The sequence below is a fragment of the Neoarius graeffei genome, chromosome 9 (assembly GCF_027579695.1).
Source record: "Neoarius graeffei isolate fNeoGra1 chromosome 9, fNeoGra1.pri, whole genome shotgun sequence".
NCBI lineage: Eukaryota > Metazoa > Chordata > Actinopteri > Siluriformes > Ariidae > Neoarius > Neoarius graeffei.
In genome coordinates, this window is record NC_083577.1 from 12372540 (window position 1) to 12392156 (window position 19617).

The window sequence follows — 19617 nt, forward strand, 5'->3', positions numbered from 1 at the left end:
AAAATAAAACAAAAATAATAATAAAGTTCTATAGAGTTATAAATTATAGGCTTCCCTGAAAAGATGAGTCTTCAAAAGGCGCTTAAAATCGTCTATATTCTGGGACTGGCGGATTACTTGTGGAAGTGCATTCCACAGTGTGGGGGCTGCCGCTGCATACGACCTGTCACCTAGCGTCTTCCTAGCTGTCCGCGGTCTGTTTAAAACTGGCGCTTCGAAAGACCTTGAATGTGATTAAACAGATCTTAAAATTGATTTGGTACTTGATGGGCAACCAATGCAACCAATCCTTCATCCTATCCTTCATCTTGTCTATACTATCCTTCATCGTGTCCTTCATCCTTTCCATACTGTCCTTCATACAGTCCATACTGTCCTTTGGCCTGTCCTTCATATTGTCCATTTGTCCTTCATCCTTCCAATACTGTCTTTCATACTGTCCATCCTGTACTTTCCTATCCTTCATCCTGTCCATACAGTCCTTCTTACAGTCCATACTGTCCTTTGGCCTGTCCTTCATATTGTCCATCTGTCCTTCATACAGTCCATACTGTCCTTCGGCTTGTCCTTCATCCTGTCCATCCTGTCCTTCATCCTGTCCATACTATCCTTCATCCTGTCCTTCTTCCTGTCAATACTGTCCTTCATACAGTCCGTACTGTCCTTCAGCCTGTCAATATTGTCCTTCATACAGCCTATAACGTCCTTCAGCCTGTCCTTCATACAGTCCACCCTGCCCTTCATTCTGTCAATACTGTCCTTTATACATTCCAAACTGTCCTTCAGCCTGTCCTTCATACTATCCTTCATACTGTCCATCCTGTTTTTCATCCTGTCCATACTGTCCTTCGGCCTGTCCTTCATACTGTCCATACTGTCCTTCATCCTGTCCTGTACCACAAATCCATATTTAATGGATATCTGTCAAATGACAACATGCCAAAATCATTAATTTCACCTGTTTTGAACCCACTTCTGTTTAAGTGTATAATTATGCAGTCAAGTAACAGTGTGTCACATGGTCGTCGATATCACCCGTATTAATCCCTGTATGACTTTACATGACTTTATATATCTATTTTCTGAATGATAAACAATCTTTTATTCGCTGTTCAATTTTCAAGATGGAAGAGAGGTGCATTAAAGATTTAGCTATTTTTCATTCACGCACCTAACACTGTGATGAAATATAACAAAGCATCACACACACACTTTAATAACTGGTAAACTTTGGAAACAAAAGGGGAAAAGTTTAAATGGACTTCTGAGAGATAATCTAATTCATACAAAACATCCAAAAAGTTTCTGAAAGGTGCATTCATGGGTGATTTCTCAAACCTTTGCTCTTGTCTTTGCCATTTCTCTGGCTCTCCTGCATCATGTTGGAGAAGAGGAGTCCTCTGCCTGCTTTTTTCTGTGCTCTGTTGTTGCAGCCGAACATGTTGGCCCAGAACGATGGCATCACGGGGAAATACCATGGAGCGGCAATACCATACTTCCCTGACAGAATAAAGGGGCAGGCATTTTAGTTTATAAATCAGAGCTGAAATTTGGAGTCATGTTAGCTGATCTGCGTTTATGTACCTGGGAAGACCATGCGGATGTAGGCACCAAGCAGGAAGTAGATAACCGAGTCAATGAGGAGGAGCCAGCAGAGCCACCCGAACGTCGCTGTGTCTCCGACCACAGGAGAGAGGTACATGTTGTTCCACTGTATACCTGAAAAAACCATCAGCGCTATCACTTCTGCTCATGTACAACAACTACAACATAGTCAGCTTGGATCTGTACCTACCTTCTTCCTGTTTCTCGTAACGGGTGACGTACTGACTGGCATAACTTAAGCATGTTGGAGAAAACAGGCTCTGAAAGCAGAACAGAGGATAAAAAGGTATAGACTTCTCAAAAAAAAAGAAAAATACGCACCCTGAGTACGAATAGAAGTATAGATCGATATAATGCTCTGGTGAGTTTGGAATATATAAAATGTAGAAAAAACACACCAAATACACCCAGCTAAACCAAAGAAGAAAATATGAAAACACACAGATCTGGAGATAAAATACATTCACTAAGCCATCAAAAATATTCACCTTACTCTCATGCAACACAAACAATTTTTAAATGCACACAAACTTCCTTCATATACTGTCGAGCTGGTGGTAGTTCTGTGGTTAAAATAGAACAGATAATAAATCGACACTGATGTGTTAAAATTACACACAACAAGTGTGAACAGAAGTGTTGATCACCTTGCGTTTGCTCCATTTCAGCATGTTTTTGCTATGTGTTCATGAAACAGCTCAACTCCAAGGAAAAAATATAGCCGCAAGCAGCAACGAAGGGCCCGAGCACCTCCGGTTCCGTGACCCATCACACGTGGTCATCATACAGTGGGGCAAAAAAGTATTTAGTCAGTCACCAATTGTGCAAGTTCTCCCACTTAAAAAGATGAGAGAGGCCTGTAATTTTCATCATAGGTACACTTCAACTATGAGAGACAGAATGGGGGGAAAGAATCCAGGAAATCACATTGTCTGATTTTTAAAGAATTTATTTGCAAATTATGGTGGAAAATAAGTATTTGGTCAATAACAAAAGTTCATCTCAATACTTTGTTATATACCCTTTGTTGGCAATGACAGAGATCAAACGTTTTCTGTAAGTCTTCACAAGGTTTTCACACACTGTTGCTGGTATTTTGGCCCATTCCTCCATGCAGATCTCCTCTACAGCAGTGATGTTTTGGGGCTGTCGCTGGGCAACACGGATTTTCAACTCCCTCCAAAGATTTTCTATGGGGTTGAGATCTGGAGACTGGCTAGGCCACTCCAGGACCTTGAAATGCTTCTTACGAAGCCACTCCTTCGTTGCCCGGGTGGTGTGTTTGGGATCATTGTCATACTGAAAGACCCAGCCACGTTTCATCTTCAATGCCCTTGCTGATGGAAGGAGGTTTTCACTCAAAATCTCACGATACATGGCCCCATTCATTCTTTCCTTTACACGGATCAGTCGTCCTGGTCCCTTTGCAGAAACCAGCCCCAAAGCATGATGTTTCCACCCCCATGCTTCACAGTAGGTATGGTGTTCTTTGGATGCAACTCAGCATTCTTTCTCCTCCAAACACGACAAGTTGAGTTTTTACCAAAAAGTTCTATTTTGGTTTCATCTGACCATATGACATTCTCACAATCCTCTTCTGGATCATCCAAATGCTCTCTAGCAAACTTCAGATGGGCTTGAACATGTACTGGCTTAAGCAGGGGGACACATCTGGCACTGCAGGATTTGAGTCCCTGGCGGCGTAGTGTGTTACTGATGGTAGCCTTTGTTACTTTGGTCCCAGCTCTCTGCAGGTCATTCACTAGGTCCCCCCGTGTGGTTCTGGGATTTTTGCTCACCGTTCTTGTGATCATTTTAACCCCACGGGGTGAGATCTTGCGTGGAGCCCCAGATCGAGGGAGATTATCAGTGGTCTTGTATGTCTTCCATTTTCTAATAATTGCTCCCACAGTTGATTCCTTCACACCAAGCTGCTTACCTATTGCAGATTCAGTCTTCCCAGCCTGGTGCAGGTCTACAATTTTGTTTCTGGTGTCCTTTGACAGCTCTTTGGTCTTGGCCATAGTGGAGTTTGGAGTGTGACTGTTTGAGGTTATGGACAGGTGTCTTTTATACTGATAACGAGTTCAAACAGGTGCCATTAATACACGTAACGAGTGGAGGACAGAGGAGCCTCTTAAAGAAGTTGTTACAGGTCTGTGAGAGCCAGAAATCTTGCTTGTTTGTAGGTGACCAAATACTTATTTTACCGAGGAATTTACCAATTAATTCATTAAAAATCCTACAATGTGATTTCCTGGATTCTTTCCCCCCATTTTGTCTCTCATAGTTGAAGTGTACCTATGATGAAAATTACAGGCCTCTCTCATCTTTTTAAGTGGGAGAACTTGCACAATTGGTGACTGACTAAATACTTTTTTGCCCCACTGTACATTGCACATGAATCTGAGATGTGTGACAAAAGCCTGGGTATCTGATGTGTGTACCACCAGTGAGTTTTTAGGCAATGGAGTCATGACTGTCCAGGTCCAGATGGTGGCATTAGAGCATAGACAGACTGTGTACATGTAGATGACATTATGGTCAATGTGTAAAGGATCCTGTGAAATGTGGACCTCATCATGTGATATACTCTGCAGAACTAGAATACTCTACTGGTGTTTTCAGGATGCAGGTGAAATTGTGTGTGCTAGACATGCAAATTATCCTACCTCTCGACAATGGTGCGTACTGATAAGCAACAATGCGACTTGAAGGCGAGTTTTATTAACGTTACTCATTGTCCACTATTTTCATATCGGGATAGCATGTCAACCGTTATCCCTGACTTAAACACCAAATTAACCACCACAATTAAATGAGTGTGTTTCTTATTATGCATGCAAAATATCAGTACATTGGCAACACTGCTGACCAAAACCAAACATGGCTGCCCCTACAGTTTGCCATGAGTCTTGGGACACCCCACACTCCTACCAAATTTGACATGGATAGGTGAAACTATATACCAAGCAAAGGTCTCAATGACATGTGGGGGTGCTGTGGAGTCCCCTGGACACACCTGAGGCCAAGCCTCTATCCCTGAGTAGCGGTGACCAGGACTTATGTGTGTACCAAATTTCATGAGTTTTCACCCATGGGAACCACCTCAAAAATGGCCAAGCCTTGAAGAAAGACTTGCACCTACAGTGTACTGCCCTCCAGTGGACACTGGAGGTCATGCACCTCTGGTGTTTGGGCCTGAATAAGAATCCTTAGGAAAATCATAAGGTCTTTCACCTTATGCTCAGGCTGACTATTTTCTATCATCTACCAGTTTCCTACCAAATTACATCATGAATAAATGCCTTAACTGTAAAAGTGTTAAAAGTAGAACAGATTAGCAAATGCTATAATCAAGCCATTTGTAAATGTTAGCTAGTTCTATATTATACAGTACATGTTCTGTAATTTGTAAACTATGTATGATGTGCTCAATGTACCAGCATGCTCTTAATGAAGATGGAGAGGTTCTCCTCCAGGCACATGACCACAATGAAGGGGAAGAAGCAGATGACGTAGATGAGGCTGCCACTCAACCCGGCGATGTTAGTCTTGTCGAAGAAGGAGCTGATGAGGAAGCTGATGGCCAGGATGCTCAGGGCGTAGTCGCACAGGTAGAGGAAGAGAATGAAGCCGTCACTCTTGGGAAGAACTCCGCCGGATTTCAGGATGATGGTCAGGATGATAACAGTGACCAGGAGGAACGCAGCGCTCTCTATGAACCAGGCCACGAAATGGCTGAACGGATTCACACCCATCATCTTCATGTACTGAGAAGAAAATACGCTTTGCTTTAGCTTCTGGACATGGATGAATGATCTGATATAGATATTTTTCTTGTTGTCTCAACTCTTTCACAAGGCAAGCATATAAAGTTGAGTGCAAACATTTGTATGCCCATACTGGACGGGTGTGAAGACCATGAACATGGCACTTAAAGTGTTTTACATGATTTGTAGATGTTTCTTCATTATCACAAGTAATAACTAGAAGGCCACTCGGTAGATAGAGCACATACCTCCATCAAGCCACATAACATCAACATCAAAATCAAATCAATTGAACCTAAGATAATACTAAAGCCGTCCACCAAATTTCATCCAAATCCGTTTACTACTTTTTGAGTTATGTTGGGAACAGAGAAAAAAAATCCTGGATCCACATACATATCTGGATTGGCATCAAAATCTAATCAATAGTTCCTTGATCCATGATTTACCTTCTCTCCAAATTTCATCTAAATTCATTCACTACTTTTTGAGTTATGTTGGGAACAGATGAAAACAAACAAACAAACAAACAAACAAAAACAAACAAACGGAGATGAAAACATAACCTCCTCCAACAAAGTTGGTGGAAGTAAAATTGCTCAGAGGTGTGTTCTGCTCTTGGCAGCGTGTGGGTACCTCATGTAGACGGAGCTCTCGTTCATGGACAAGCTTTTTGACGAAGTTAGCCACAAAGAGCACCCAACTGAGCATTAGGACAAGTGGGAAGGCAAAGGTGATGCTGTTTAGGTACCTGAAAGACAGAGAGAGAACCTGGAATAAATACGCAACAAACACTCAACAAATAGTCAACGACAGGGTGGTGTGATGAAGCAGAGTTACTGGTACTACCATGAGGTTGATTTTCCACAAATAGCATGTCCCTCAGTGTATGTTCACCCTAAAATGCAACACGTTTCTTGTGCCACTTGTAGCTTTTCACTTGTGGGTGTGGCCTGTTTTATTGTGCTAATGAGAAACAGCAAGAAATAACCCATCGTACAATTTATGCACATCATACTAAGTGTACTTAATTACATATCTTAACCAGAGGCACCAATGATCTCTGTTACATCCTTCCAAGCTTTATTTTTCTATATTATTTCTTTATATGTTTAAATAGAGGTGGTAATTGTGGTAGTTAAGATGATATATGATGATAGAATCATTTGAGCCAATCATTTGGATTTATCACTTTACCGTGAGAAAATCTCAAATCAAATGTTGCTTACCAGGTTGCTAAATTTGAGGCTTGCATAGAAAATATGAAAGCAATGGCTACGCCAAATGAACTTATGCAATTATGCGTTGTCCGTCCACAATTTACAAAAATCACGACTCCTCCTACATTGATCGGATTTCCATCAAACTCACATACAATGTTCCCCAGGTGGGTGTGCATAAAAGTTGTCAAGATGGTGGCGCCACCTGTCATATTTATGATTTTATGGGCATCTTGGCCAGTATGAGCTACAGCCTCATTGAGGCTATTTTACTATATTTACTGAAGAATGTCATGCTGTAATTTGGATTTGTTTAACCAGTTAGTTAACAAGTGGCCTGGTGGTGCGGTGGTTAGCGCTGTCGCCACACAGCAAGAAGGTTCTGGGTTTGAACCTCACGGCTGACGGGGGCCTTTCTGTGTGGAGTTTGCATGTTTTCCCTGTGTCTGCCTGGGTTTCTTCAGGGAGCTCTGGTTTCCTCCCACAATCCAAACACATGCAGATTATGTAAAGTACCCAGCACAAGCCAGTGTATTCTTAGTGCTGATCCCGAGCCCAGATAGATCGCGTCAGGAAGGGCATAGATAGATGTTGTTTATAGTATAGATACTATAAACAACATCTACTGCTAATAAAAAGAAAAAAAATGTAGATGTTTCCAACAAATTACAATGTAACACCTTCCATCTCGAAGTTACAGCTTTACCGTGTAGCTGTACCAAAGCACTGACACCGGAAACTCCTTCCATTAATGTAAAATAAACTAACACCTCCTTGCAGAAAACATCACCATATCACCACGTGACTGAGATCAGCTGTGACTATAGAAATGATAGCATGTTATATTTAGAACGAGTGCATGAATATAAACCTCCAATTTGTAGCTGCTTTACTGTCAGAGCTGCTGTTACAGAGAATTCATCAACACCTCGACCCACTGACCCTCAGCCAGTTGAAGAGGTCTAGAGATTCTGACTCGTGGTAATTTTTATTACACTCCGATTACTAATATTTCCAAATGATAATGTCAGCAGGAACAGTCTGTCATAAATCAGGAGAGCCTGAGCTGAAAGGATAAGAGCTTTACAGTCCGTGACAGAAATGAAATCAGGATATTTGAGCAGCTCTAACGAAAGATGGCATGTGTTGTGCAGTGCAGTGCACACGCTCCTGAGCATGCTGATTTATTGGACATTGTGTTGGTTTTGCTTGCTTGGTTTATTTGGATTAGACATGGTGTTATATGGTGAATTCCCAACATATGTCAAAGTCACTTCAGCAATACTACACCATAAATCAAAGAGACAGCGTGTAGATAGCGCCCGTGTGTGCGTGTGTGCACGTGTCTGTGTGTGTGTGTGTGCGCGTTAGAGATGGAATTGTGATTCGGATTATCACATATGTGCTTACAACTTGGCATTTTAAAGGCAAGACAATTTCAACTGTGGTACAAGGATTCTATCGACCGATCCCAAGCCTGCCTTTTCTTGGACCTCCAATCACTGCTTAGCAACTCAAATGAGTCATTTGAAATAAATTATAAGAAAATAAATGAATCGTTTGAGAAAATCACATGTGAAAATAAATAAATCATTTGGAATAAACCATAGCAAAATAAATGAATCATTGGAGAAAATCAGAGATGATTATAAATGAATCATTTGAAATAAATAATACCAAAATAAGTGAATCATTTGATAAAATGACATGTGATAAACGAATCATTTTATATAATCACATGCAAAAAGTAAATGAATTATTTGAAATAAATTATAATAAAATAAATGAATCCTTTGAGAAAATCACATGCAAAAGTAAATGAATCATTTGAGAAAACTGCATGTGAAAATCAGTGAATTGTTTGAAAAAAATCACGTGAAAATGAATGAATGATTTGAAATAAGTCATAACCAAATAAATGAATCATTTGGGAAAATCACGTGATAATAAATGAATCATTTGGGAAAATCACATATGATAATAAATGAATCATTTGCTAAAATCATACATGAAAAATAAATGAATTATTTGAAATAAATCATAACAAAATAAATGAATCATTTGAGAAAAATTACATGTGAAAATAAATGAATCATTTGAAATAAATGACATGAAAATAACCACATTTCCTGCAGCTATGAAACATAAGATACGAAGTTGCAGAAATTTGGCATATGAATCCTTCACGAATCACATAAAGCTCACATGAATCACGTGAAGGGATTTCCTGAATGACAGAACTGTGCTATGCTGCGATAGAGAAACATCACCACTCACTCGTCCCTGTAGAAGCAGGGGTAGGGGAAGGCCTGGATCTGCACGGCTGGCTCCTGCACTACATCTCCAGTCTGCATGGCGATGATGGCCCGCTCGATGCTCTCCTGCAGGTAGATGAAGCCGTGGCTGTAGCGCTGCGTCTTCAGCGGAGAGATGTAGGACGCCTTCACCCAGAATGGGTTGCGGGCACGGTCGGTTCTCATGGAGTTGTCGATGTGCATGCGGATGGTGTAGTCCACTTTAGGAGGAAGGCTAGAGGAAGAGGACGAGTTTTCTCCTGTGGGCAGCTTGAAAATGACACCTGTAGGGACATAATTCAGTTATTTATGCTTCAAGAAGTGAAATCTTGTAAATTCAAATGTGTATTTGCATAGAATTAGAACTAAATTGCATATGAATTTTGTATAACTATGTACAATTCCTATTAGCTTCACTATGAATAATTACTGAATAATTCATAGGCGATATTGGAAGTAACTAAATAATAAAACTCAAATAACTCAGTAATTAAGTAGTAGAATGATATATTGTACACTTTATCCATTTATAGCGACACACATTTTGAAACTAGTTACTTCTCTATCTTTAAAATTTTCTTTTGGTGGAACATTTACTGAATGTTACAAAGAACTGATACTGGATTATACAGAGTGTATCCCGTATAAATTCTGGTAACCATAGCAACAATAATGAGTGCATTAATATAATCTCAGTATGATTTGTCACCTTCTGACCAATCAGAATCAAGAATTCAACCACACTCTGATCTAACATGCTTTAAGATGATAATGGAACCCTTACAGAAAAAACACATGAATTTCCCATGTATTTCACATGTGGTAACGTGGAATACATGGTATCAGATTTTGTAACATGTGTTACCATGTAGAGCACATGTGGAAAACATGTTACCACATGTGGAAAACGTTCCACAAAAGCAAAAGTCACATGTGAAGTTCATGTGGTTTTTCTGTAAGGGAATAGTCTGTCTTTTGATGTTTTTAATGATAAGTATGTTTGAAAGTTAACACAGATAACAAAAAATAGCAAGTATATTAGCTTTGGCTAACTAGCAGCTAGCTGGCTAATGCTAACATCGTAGCATTCTCTGATCAGTTATATCAGAAAACAGCTGTGCTTGCATGAGAAGTTACATTAAACTGGATGCAAGATGTATGAGGTTCATGATATGTATCTGTTGTGTGTGTAAACTTCACTCACTAGCGTAAAGTTCACGGTTTTTGGCCAGTTTCTCAGCCTGCTCACTGAGCTCCTCGATGGAGTTGAAGGCATGGTATCGGTCGAAGTTGACGCAGGATGAGAGGTTCATCATGAGTTTGGACAGCGTGGTGATCTGCTGCAGGATGAACTGGTTCTTCTCCAACAACTGAGTCATGTTTGCTATAGAAGATGAGATGTTTTTTTTTTCATGTGGAAAAGTACATTAGTTGATTTTTATTTACCGCCACTTTAATTAAAAGCCATGTTAAAAGAACAACATTTAACTGACATAAGCCCTTCATGACAACTGATACAAATATAAATTTCAGTTTCAGTATTTAATCAAGGGCTAAGTTCATAGGGCTATATAAGATAAAAATGGTACCAAGTGTAAGTAATTCAGTAACACTTTACTTAAGACCAGTGTTTATAGCGCTACATTAAACCCTCATAAGATAAAAATGGGACCAAGTGTAAGTAATTCAGTAACACTTTGCTTAAGGGCAGTGTTCATCGGGCTACATAAACATTTCATAAGACAAAAATGGTACCAAGTGTAGGTAATTCAGTAACGCTTTGTTTAAGGGCAGTATTCATACAGCTATGTTAACCCTCATTAGATAAAAATGCTATCAAATGTAGCTAATTCAGTTACACTTTGCTTAAGGGCAGTGTTTATAGGGCTACATAAAACCCTCATAAGATAAAAATGGTACCAAGTGTAGGTAATTCAGTAACACTTTGCTTAAGGGCAGTGTTCATACGGCTACATTAACTCTCATTAGATGAAAATGGTACTAACTTTGCTTAAGAGTAGTGTTCATAGGGCTACATAAACATTTCATAAGATAAAAATGATACCAAGTGTAGGTAATTCAGTAACACTTTGCTTAAGGACAGTGTTCATAGGGCTACATAAACACCTCATATGATAAAAATGGTACCAAGTGTAGGTAATTCAGAAACACTTTACTGAAGAGCAGTGTTCATAGGGCTACATTAAACCCCCTTAAGCCCTTCTTGATCACTGACACAAACACAAAGCTCAGTATATTTAACTAGGTAGATCTTCAAATAAGGGCAATGTTCATAGCGTTACACAGGTCCTTCCTAAGAATGCACGACATGCTGTGCAATTATTTCAGTAAAATCTAAGGACTGAGTTCACAGGGCTACACAAACACTTCTTAAGAACGAAGATAAATATGATAACCAGTGTGATTAATTCAGTAACACTGTACTTAAAGTGTGACATTAAAACTGCATAAAGCATTTCTAACAATTGACAGAAACATTTAATTCAGTTTAATCAAGTTTAGTTAACGGCAATGTTCATACATCTACATAAAACCTACATAAGCCCTTCCTAAGAAATAAGATAAATATGTTCATCAGTTCAAGCAATCTGCTTACGGTTTATTTGAAAGGCATCACAATTGACACTAACTTAATAAGTTTGATTTCTCAAGGGCGGCAGTGTTCATTGGGCTACATTAAACCTATATAAGCCATTAACAATTACAGCAAATATGTGAGTAATCTGGTAACACTATATTGAAGGCCAGCATCCACAGGGCTACATGGCAGCTACATAAGCCTTCATAAACATCACAACTGACAAAAGCATGTTTATGACAGCTGATAGAATTGGAATAATCTTTTTTTAATGTTTATGTAAGCTTATGTCAGTTGTCAAATCAAATAAAATCAAATCAAGTTTATTTGTACAGCGCTTTTAACAATAAACATTGTCGCAAAGCAGCTTTACAGAATTTGAACGACTTAAAACATGAGCTAATTTCATCCCTAATCTATCCCCAATGAGCAAGCCTGTGGCGACGGTGGCAAGGAAAAACTCCCTCAGACGACATGAGGAAGAAACCTCGAGAGGAACCAGACTCAAAAGGGAACCCATCCTCATTTGGGCAACAACAGACAGCCTGACTATAATATTAACAGTTTTAACAGGTATAACCCTCAACTGTCCTCATGGGGCCGTCCTTCACAGGAGTGGGGCGATAAAACTCCGACCAGACACAGGGCACCAGGATGGATCAAGCAGGTCCGAGGGGCAGAAGAGGCCAGCATCTCAATCCCAGGATCAACATGTAACTCAGAGGGACAGATGGGGGGGGGAGAGAAAGAAAACACGTTGTTAGGTATGCCCTAAAAATGACAAGTATTAAATCTGTGTGGTAGGCTCGCAGAGACGAGAGTCTTTACATCAGGCATGACGCACAATGGCATGTTAATATGGTAAAAAATATATCATGACCTGCTCTGGCTGGATGCTTGATTGGGTGATGGGAGCACACTCCTCAGCAATGATGAGATGCAGATGGGACCCTTAGGCCTGGCCAAGACAATTCAGTTACATTTCACCGGGTCTGGGACATGCGACAGAACGTCTGACGGCCGATTCCCTGCAGGCTACGATAGCCAGTCGAGGTCCCCACCGTCTCCACCAAAAGATTTCCTGTTGACTCCATGTAACTCAGAGGGACAGATTTGGGGTGGGGGGGGGGGGGGGGGAGAGAAAGAAAACACAGGTGGTTAGGTATGCCCAATGTCACCTGAATAAGTAGGAACAGTATACATATTGCACCGAGTACAAGCAGGGACTCCGGCAACTAACTATGACAGCATAACTAAAAGGAGAGAGCCAGAAGGTAACACAGGCATGAGGGAGCCCCGGGACATAAAGCAGCCAGCCACTGCACCGTCAACAAACTCGAGTGAGCAAGCGAGTGGGGACTGACAGCATCCATACATCCCAGTTTACCAAAACACTCTATGTCTGAGGACCCTCCAGATCTACTCCTTTACCTCATAAACACCATTAACAAAAGGCTTGACTAAACAGATATGTTTTCAGCCTAGACTTAAATGCTGAGACTGTGTCTGATTCCCGAACATTACTTGGAAGGCTGTTCCATAACAGTGGGGCTTTGTAAGAAAAGGCTCTGCCCCCTGATGTAGCCTTCACTATACGAGGTACCAGCAGATAGCCTGCACCTTTTGATCTAAGTAGGCGTGGCGGGTCATAGAGGAGCAGAAGTTCACTCAGGTACTGTGGTGCGAGACCATTTAGTGCTTTAAAGGTCAATAGTAGTATTTTATAATCAATACGAAATTTGATTGGGAGCCAATGCAGTGTGGATAAGACAGGCGTGATGTGGTCATATTTTCTAGTTCTAGTAAGGACTCTTGCTGCGGCATTTTGAACTAACTGGAGCTTGTTTATGCACTTATTGGAACATCCAGACAGTAAGGCATTACAATAATCCAACCTGGAGGTAACGAAAGCATGGACTAGTTTTTCTGCATCATGCAATGACATTAAATTTCTTATCTTTGCAATATTTCTGAGATGAAAGAAAGCTATCCGGGTGATGTTATCAATGTGAGTTTCGAATGAAAGACTGGGGTCAATAATCACTCCGAGGTCTTTTACTGCTGCACGTGAAGAAACAGAAAGGCCATCCAGAGTTACTGTGTAATCAGAAAACTTACTTCTAGCTTTATGTGGTCCTAGCACAAGTACTTCAGTCTTGTCAGAGTTAAGCAGAAGGAAATTTATAAGCATCCAGTGTCTAATGTCCTTAACACATTCCTCAATTTTATTAAGCTGGTGTCTCTCATCAGGTTTTGCAGAGACATACAACTGTGTGTCATCAGCATAACAGTGGAAACTAATACAATGTTTATGAATAATATCGCCCAAAGGTAACATATATAGAGAAAAAAGCAGTGGACCCAAGACAGAACCTTGTGGAACACCAAACTTTACCTCGGTACGTCTAGAAATATCACCATTTATATCGACATACTGATAACGATCAGTTAGATAAGACCTGAGCCAGGAGAGGGCCATTCCCTTAACTCCCACAACATTTTCTAGTCTATCCAGAAGAATGGAATGATCAATGGTATCAAATGCTGCACTAAGGTCAAGCAACACAAGTAGCGAGACACAGCCCTGATCAGACGCCAACAGTAGGTCGTTTACTACTTTAACCAGAGCTGTCTCTGTGCTATGATGAGGTCTAAATCCTGACTGATACATTTCATGGATGTTATTCCTATGTAAATATGAGCATAACTGCTGTGCCACAGCTTTTTCAAGGATCTTGGAGATAAAGGGGAGGTTTGATATTGGCCGATAATTGGACAGCTGACAGGGATCAAGGTCAGGTTTTTTAATCAGGGGTTTGATAACTGCTAGTTTAAAGGATTTGGGTACATAGCCAATCATAAGAGAAGAATTTATTATTTTCAGAAGCGGTTCAATTACTTCAGGTATTATCTGTTTGAATAGATGTGTCGGTAAGGGATCTAGTACGCAAGTTGAGGCTTTTGATGTAGAGATTAATGAGAGTAATTCAGTTTCTTTTAGGGGAGTAAAACATTCTAACTGATGATCTGATACAGTTATATTGTTAACTACAAGGTCGCTTTCATTGTCTAACCTTAAATTAGTAGTTTGAATTTTTTGTCGGATATTCTCAATTTTGTCATTAAAAAAATTCATGAAGTCGTTGCTACTACATACTGCAGGTGTGCATGTGTTGATAGTGGACTTATTCCTGGTTAATTTTGCTACAGTATTAAATAGGAATCTAGGATTATTTTTGTTATCTTCTATTAGGGAGGAGAGATATGTTGATCTCGCAGCACTAAGAGCTTTTTTATACTTCAGGAAGCTCTCCTTCCACGCCAATTTGAACACTACCAATTTTGTTTGACGCCATTTACGTTCCAATTTTCGAGTGGTCTGTTTTAATGTGCGAGTGTCATCATTATACCAGGGTGCTAATTTTTTGTCTCTGACCATTTTCCTTTTTAGAGGAGCTACATTATCTAAAGTATGGCGGAATGTTGACTCTAAGCATTCAGTTGCCTGATCGAGTTCTGCAGGGGCTGACAATGACCCAATCAAAGTTGATAACTCTGGGAGATCATTTATAAAGCTCTGTGCAGTAGTTGACGTGAAAGTACGTTTAATACAGTAGCGTGGTGAGGTGCATATATTATTACTCAGACATATTTTGAATGAGATGAGACAATGATCTGAGATAACTTCAGACTGTGGAAGTATGACTATATTGTCTACGTTTAATCTGAATGTTAGTATTAGATCAAGGGTGTGACCACCATTATGGGTCGGTCCTATGACATTCTGCTTAATCCCGACTGAATCTAAGATGGACACAAACGCTGTTTTTAAAGGGTCTTCTGGGTTATCAAAGTGAATATTAAAATCTCCGACAACTAAAGCTTTGTCTAAGGAAATAACCAAATCTGAGATAAAATCTGCAAATTCAGAAAGAAACTCAGAATATGGCCCCGGGGGCCTGTAAATAATAAGCAATGGAATTAACTGGGTAGACTTATTTTTTGAGGCTACATACATTATATGAGTATGAAGAACTTCAAATGTATTAAATTTATAACCAGGTTTGTGTGTTACACCTAGATAATCGTTATAAATAACCGCGACGCCTCCTCCTCTGCCAGTTAGACGAGGCTGGTGTATATAACTGTATCCAGGAGGACTCGCTTCATTTAATGCTATATATTCATTTGGCTTAATCCATGTTTCTGTTAAACACAGTACATTAAACTCCTGATCAGTAATGAGTTCATTAACCATTAGCGCTTTAGATGTAAGAGATCTAATATTTAATAGCCCCACCTTTAGATCAAAGGTGCTGGCAGCAGCTGTACAGTCAGTATGATCTAATTTTATATTGATTAGGTTACTGGAACAAACTCTCTGAAAATTTCTACCTTTTTGTTGAGCTCGGGGAACAGACACAGTCTCGATGTCGTGGGCCCTGAGTGACGACTCTGTGCAGCTAGCAGACAGTCGGTTTAGCCTGTTCGTCTGCTCCCTGGCCTTGGCTCTGGATTGTCAGAAATTAACTAGGCCTGTTCTGAGACTATGACCTATGCTGCAGGAAATGAGAGCAGCACCTTCCCGAGTGGGATGGATACCGTCCCGCCCTAACAGGCCAGCAGTGCCCTCAAAATTAGCCCAATTATCTATAAAGCCCACACTGTTTTCAGAGCACCACCTGGACAGCCAGCAGTTCAGCGACCATAACCTGCTGTAAGCTACATCGCCACGCCGCATTGGGATGGGGCCAGAGCATACTACAGCATCGGACATCGCCTTCGCTAATTTAAACACCTCTACAAAGTTACTCTTAGTAACCTCAGACTGACGAAGGCGTATATCATTAGCTCCTGCATGGATAACTATCTTTGAGAACCTATGCTTGCCTAGGACCCTAAGATTACCTGCTATGTCCGGCGCCCTGGCTCCCGGTATACACCTGACTAAAGCTGCTGGTGCCCCTAAAGGCTGAGCTAATTTCACATGCCGTATGATAGAGTCCCCTATAACCAGAGCTCTTTCAGGTTTCTCAGTGGGTGCATCACTAAGGAGAGCAAACCTGTTCGACACGTGACGCGGAGAGGAGTGGTGCTCCCGTGGGCGAGCCTCAGCGGTAGCTTTGGCTCTACGCTTATGCCGCCGAGCCGTCACCCATTCGCCCCGCTGTAAGGGCTCTAATGCCGGAGTTGGAGGATTGCTAACTCCACCTAGGGCGTCCAGACTTTCCCTAACAGAAACTACACTGTTCTCACGCTCACTAACCTGCTCTAAAGCCTGGACACGCGCTTCTAGCACTGAAATCTTCTCCGTCAGAGAGCTAACTAATCTGCACTTATCACAAGTAAAGCTAATAGAGCTATCGCTAGTGACGGAGGAAGAATGACTAAACATCCTGCACTCAGCACACTGAACAGGCTGAAGGTGTGCCATGATGAAAAGATTCACGTACCTTAAATGAAGATCTGTTGATATTAAAGCAGATCAGATGGCCTCCGCTTGTGGAGGAGAAAAAAAGAAAGCTTCCGGTCTCGGGGTTCTTCCGAAAAAAGAAAGAGAAAAAACCGGAAAAAAAAAAACCGGAAAAAGGAAAGCGAAAGTGAAAAGTACAAAAATGAAAGCGACAGTATAATGACAATAAAGTTGTCAATGAAAGCTTATGTTATGAACATTGCTATAACTTGTAATAACATTTTATTTAGAAAAAAGTCACAATGTGCGCTTTAATGCTTTGTGAATGCATTATAACATGCTACATTATTAGAGCTTTATGAGGCATTATAACAGGTTGCATTAAATTAGAAACTTAAACGCAAACTACATTTATAAGAACATGAACATGGGCTTCATAAAAAGTGTGAATACGTTTTTATTTGAGCCTTAAAAGGCATTATAAAGATGTTTAGAGTAATTTACCAGCATAGAAAGAATTAGAAGCATGATTATTATGAAAATTGACGATAACAATGTGTAATGTTTTTAAAATGCATTGTACTGTAATGTGCTATGAATGTGCTCATAAATTGTGATTATAAATACTGTATCACCTTCATGGAAAATATAACCAGAATGTGAATTTGTAGCATTACTCACTTATAATCTCTAACTCTCTAAAAAGAAAAAAAGAATATTCTGCATGATGATAAAATCACACTGAACTAATACGGTGCAAACAGAGCGCTTCACACTCACAGAAAGTGTTGAGAGTTTCTTGCATCTGTGCCACGTCGATGTCGACCTGCTTCTTTATGAAGTTTTGGATGAAAGGACTGTTCAGAGAATTCTGCAGAGGAAAAAAACACAGCACAGAGGAAGAGTAGAGGAAAAGGTCTTGTTATGGTTATGGTTACGGTTATGGTGATGGTTATGGACAGCTCTATTCCTGTTACCTTCAGCATGGGCAGCGTTTTATTCAGGAGCTGCGCCGACTGCATGAGGTAGGACGATGAATGCAGCCACTCGTCAGCGTAGACACGCAGGTCACCGAACTGCTGCAGCGTGGAGTTTGACTGCGAGAATGAGACGTGCGCAAACACAGAATAAACATCAAAACAAACATAACAAAAAAATGCGTATTTAATTCACAAGTTGGAAGTAATTAGTTCCGGAATTATTTTCTCAAAAAAAAAAGGAAAGCATTAATTGGGGTACATGTTACATGTATTACACATGTAATGATATATCATGTGACAATAAATTGCAATACAAATTTATGACGATTCAAATCCATGAAATAAAAAATGAATCACAATGATGATGATGATCAAGCTGTGCAGTTTTTCCTAGCTGTAATTGCATTGTTTAGAAAGCAGAGGGTACACTAACATACAATAGCAGGGATACACATGACTTCACTGGAGGTGGAAGTAAGACATCTCTAATGCTGAAAAAGCACGCCAAAAAAAAAAAAACAGATCTAAAATGGGAAAGAGCTGATAACTTATTTTAACAAGAAATCAGCTCTCTGTTTACAGAGAATGAAAGAAAAGAGAAACAAATGGAAATAGTACTGCTCCATTTAAAAGAGGATATGATGATTTGCAAATCATGGAAACCCTATATTTCAGTAATGCTGTATTATAATGTGTGTGTGTATGTGTGTTGTTACCTTCTTGATGATGGTTTGGGTGAGTGGTGTATCAGGGTAATACAGCACTTGTCCCAGGAGCATGGGCTTGAGGAAGGCCCAGGCTACAGCGCCCCCTGTGGTGCTCACCATGTCCAGGTAGAAGTTTTTACAGAATGGAGCTGGACACACACACACACACACACACACACACACACACACACACACACATTACACTCTGCAAACACAGACCTGGGCTGTATGCCAAGTCTCTCTGTTAATCCACTACACTATGAGTGAGTTTCATACTGGCATCTTTTGGGATTTTAAACTTGGTCATGAGATCCTCCACCCTGTGTTGGTCCTGGAGAGACGGATTACTTTCACTCATACTGGGAAGCTGCGAGATTCCAAAGAGTGACAATATGCCTCTTTTACACATGGCTCGGGAGATGGTGATGAAGGTGGCCTGGCTGGAAAGCGTTGAGCGTTTCCCTCTCACCAACTGCACCACAGAAATATAATATACATAATGGATCAACTAAACTGAAAGGAATAAACTACCAAATAAACTGTAGTGTAATTAACTTGTTCTTTGTTTACAAGGTCATGATTTGGTGATTGTTTTATGATCTATTTCATAAAATGATTTGATGTTATCTGATCATCTTAGGAGAGAGAGACAAAGGTGAGACAAATAGAATATGAGAGAGAGAGAGAGAGAGAGAGAGAGAGAGAGAGAGAGAGAGAGAGAGAGAGAGAGAGAGAATGCGAAAAGTGTGTGTGTGTGTGTGTGTGTGTGTGTGTGTGTGTGTGTGTGTGTGTGTGAGTGAGAGAGAATTGAATTGAACTCCTCAGTGGTATATCCAATATAAAAATAAAAGTCTTATTTCAAATAAGTGTAATATTAAATATAAAAATATATATTTTAAAAATAAAATAAAAATATAAAATAATAAATTATAAAAATATAAAAACGGCACTCTGTGTGAGTGAGAGAGAGAAAGAGAGAGAGATATTTTGTGTGTGTGTGTGTGTGTGTGTGTGTGTGTGTGTGTG

General features: G+C 40.2%; 1 protein-coding gene across 1 annotated transcript in view; it reads right to left on the reverse strand.

The window, feature by feature from the left end:
* Positions 1–19617, reverse strand: part of abca12 (ATP-binding cassette, sub-family A (ABC1), member 12) — a 253058-nt gene that overhangs the window by 83545 nt on the left and 149896 nt on the right. Inside the window, exons 34-44 of the mRNA XM_060929010.1 lie at positions 18868–19063; positions 18601–18740; positions 17882–18001; positions 17685–17775; positions 10097–10276; positions 8876–9176; positions 6015–6129; positions 5049–5378; positions 1796–1865; positions 1585–1719; positions 1339–1500 (exon numbers count right to left, since the gene is read on the reverse strand). Of these exons, the coding sequence (XP_060784993.1) occupies positions 1339–1500; positions 1585–1719; positions 1796–1865; positions 5049–5378; positions 6015–6129; positions 8876–9176; positions 10097–10276; positions 17685–17775; positions 17882–18001; positions 18601–18740; positions 18868–19063 (1840 nt within the window). The remainder of the gene's footprint in view (positions 1–1338; positions 1501–1584; positions 1720–1795; positions 1866–5048; positions 5379–6014; positions 6130–8875; positions 9177–10096; positions 10277–17684; positions 17776–17881; positions 18002–18600; positions 18741–18867; positions 19064–19617) is intronic.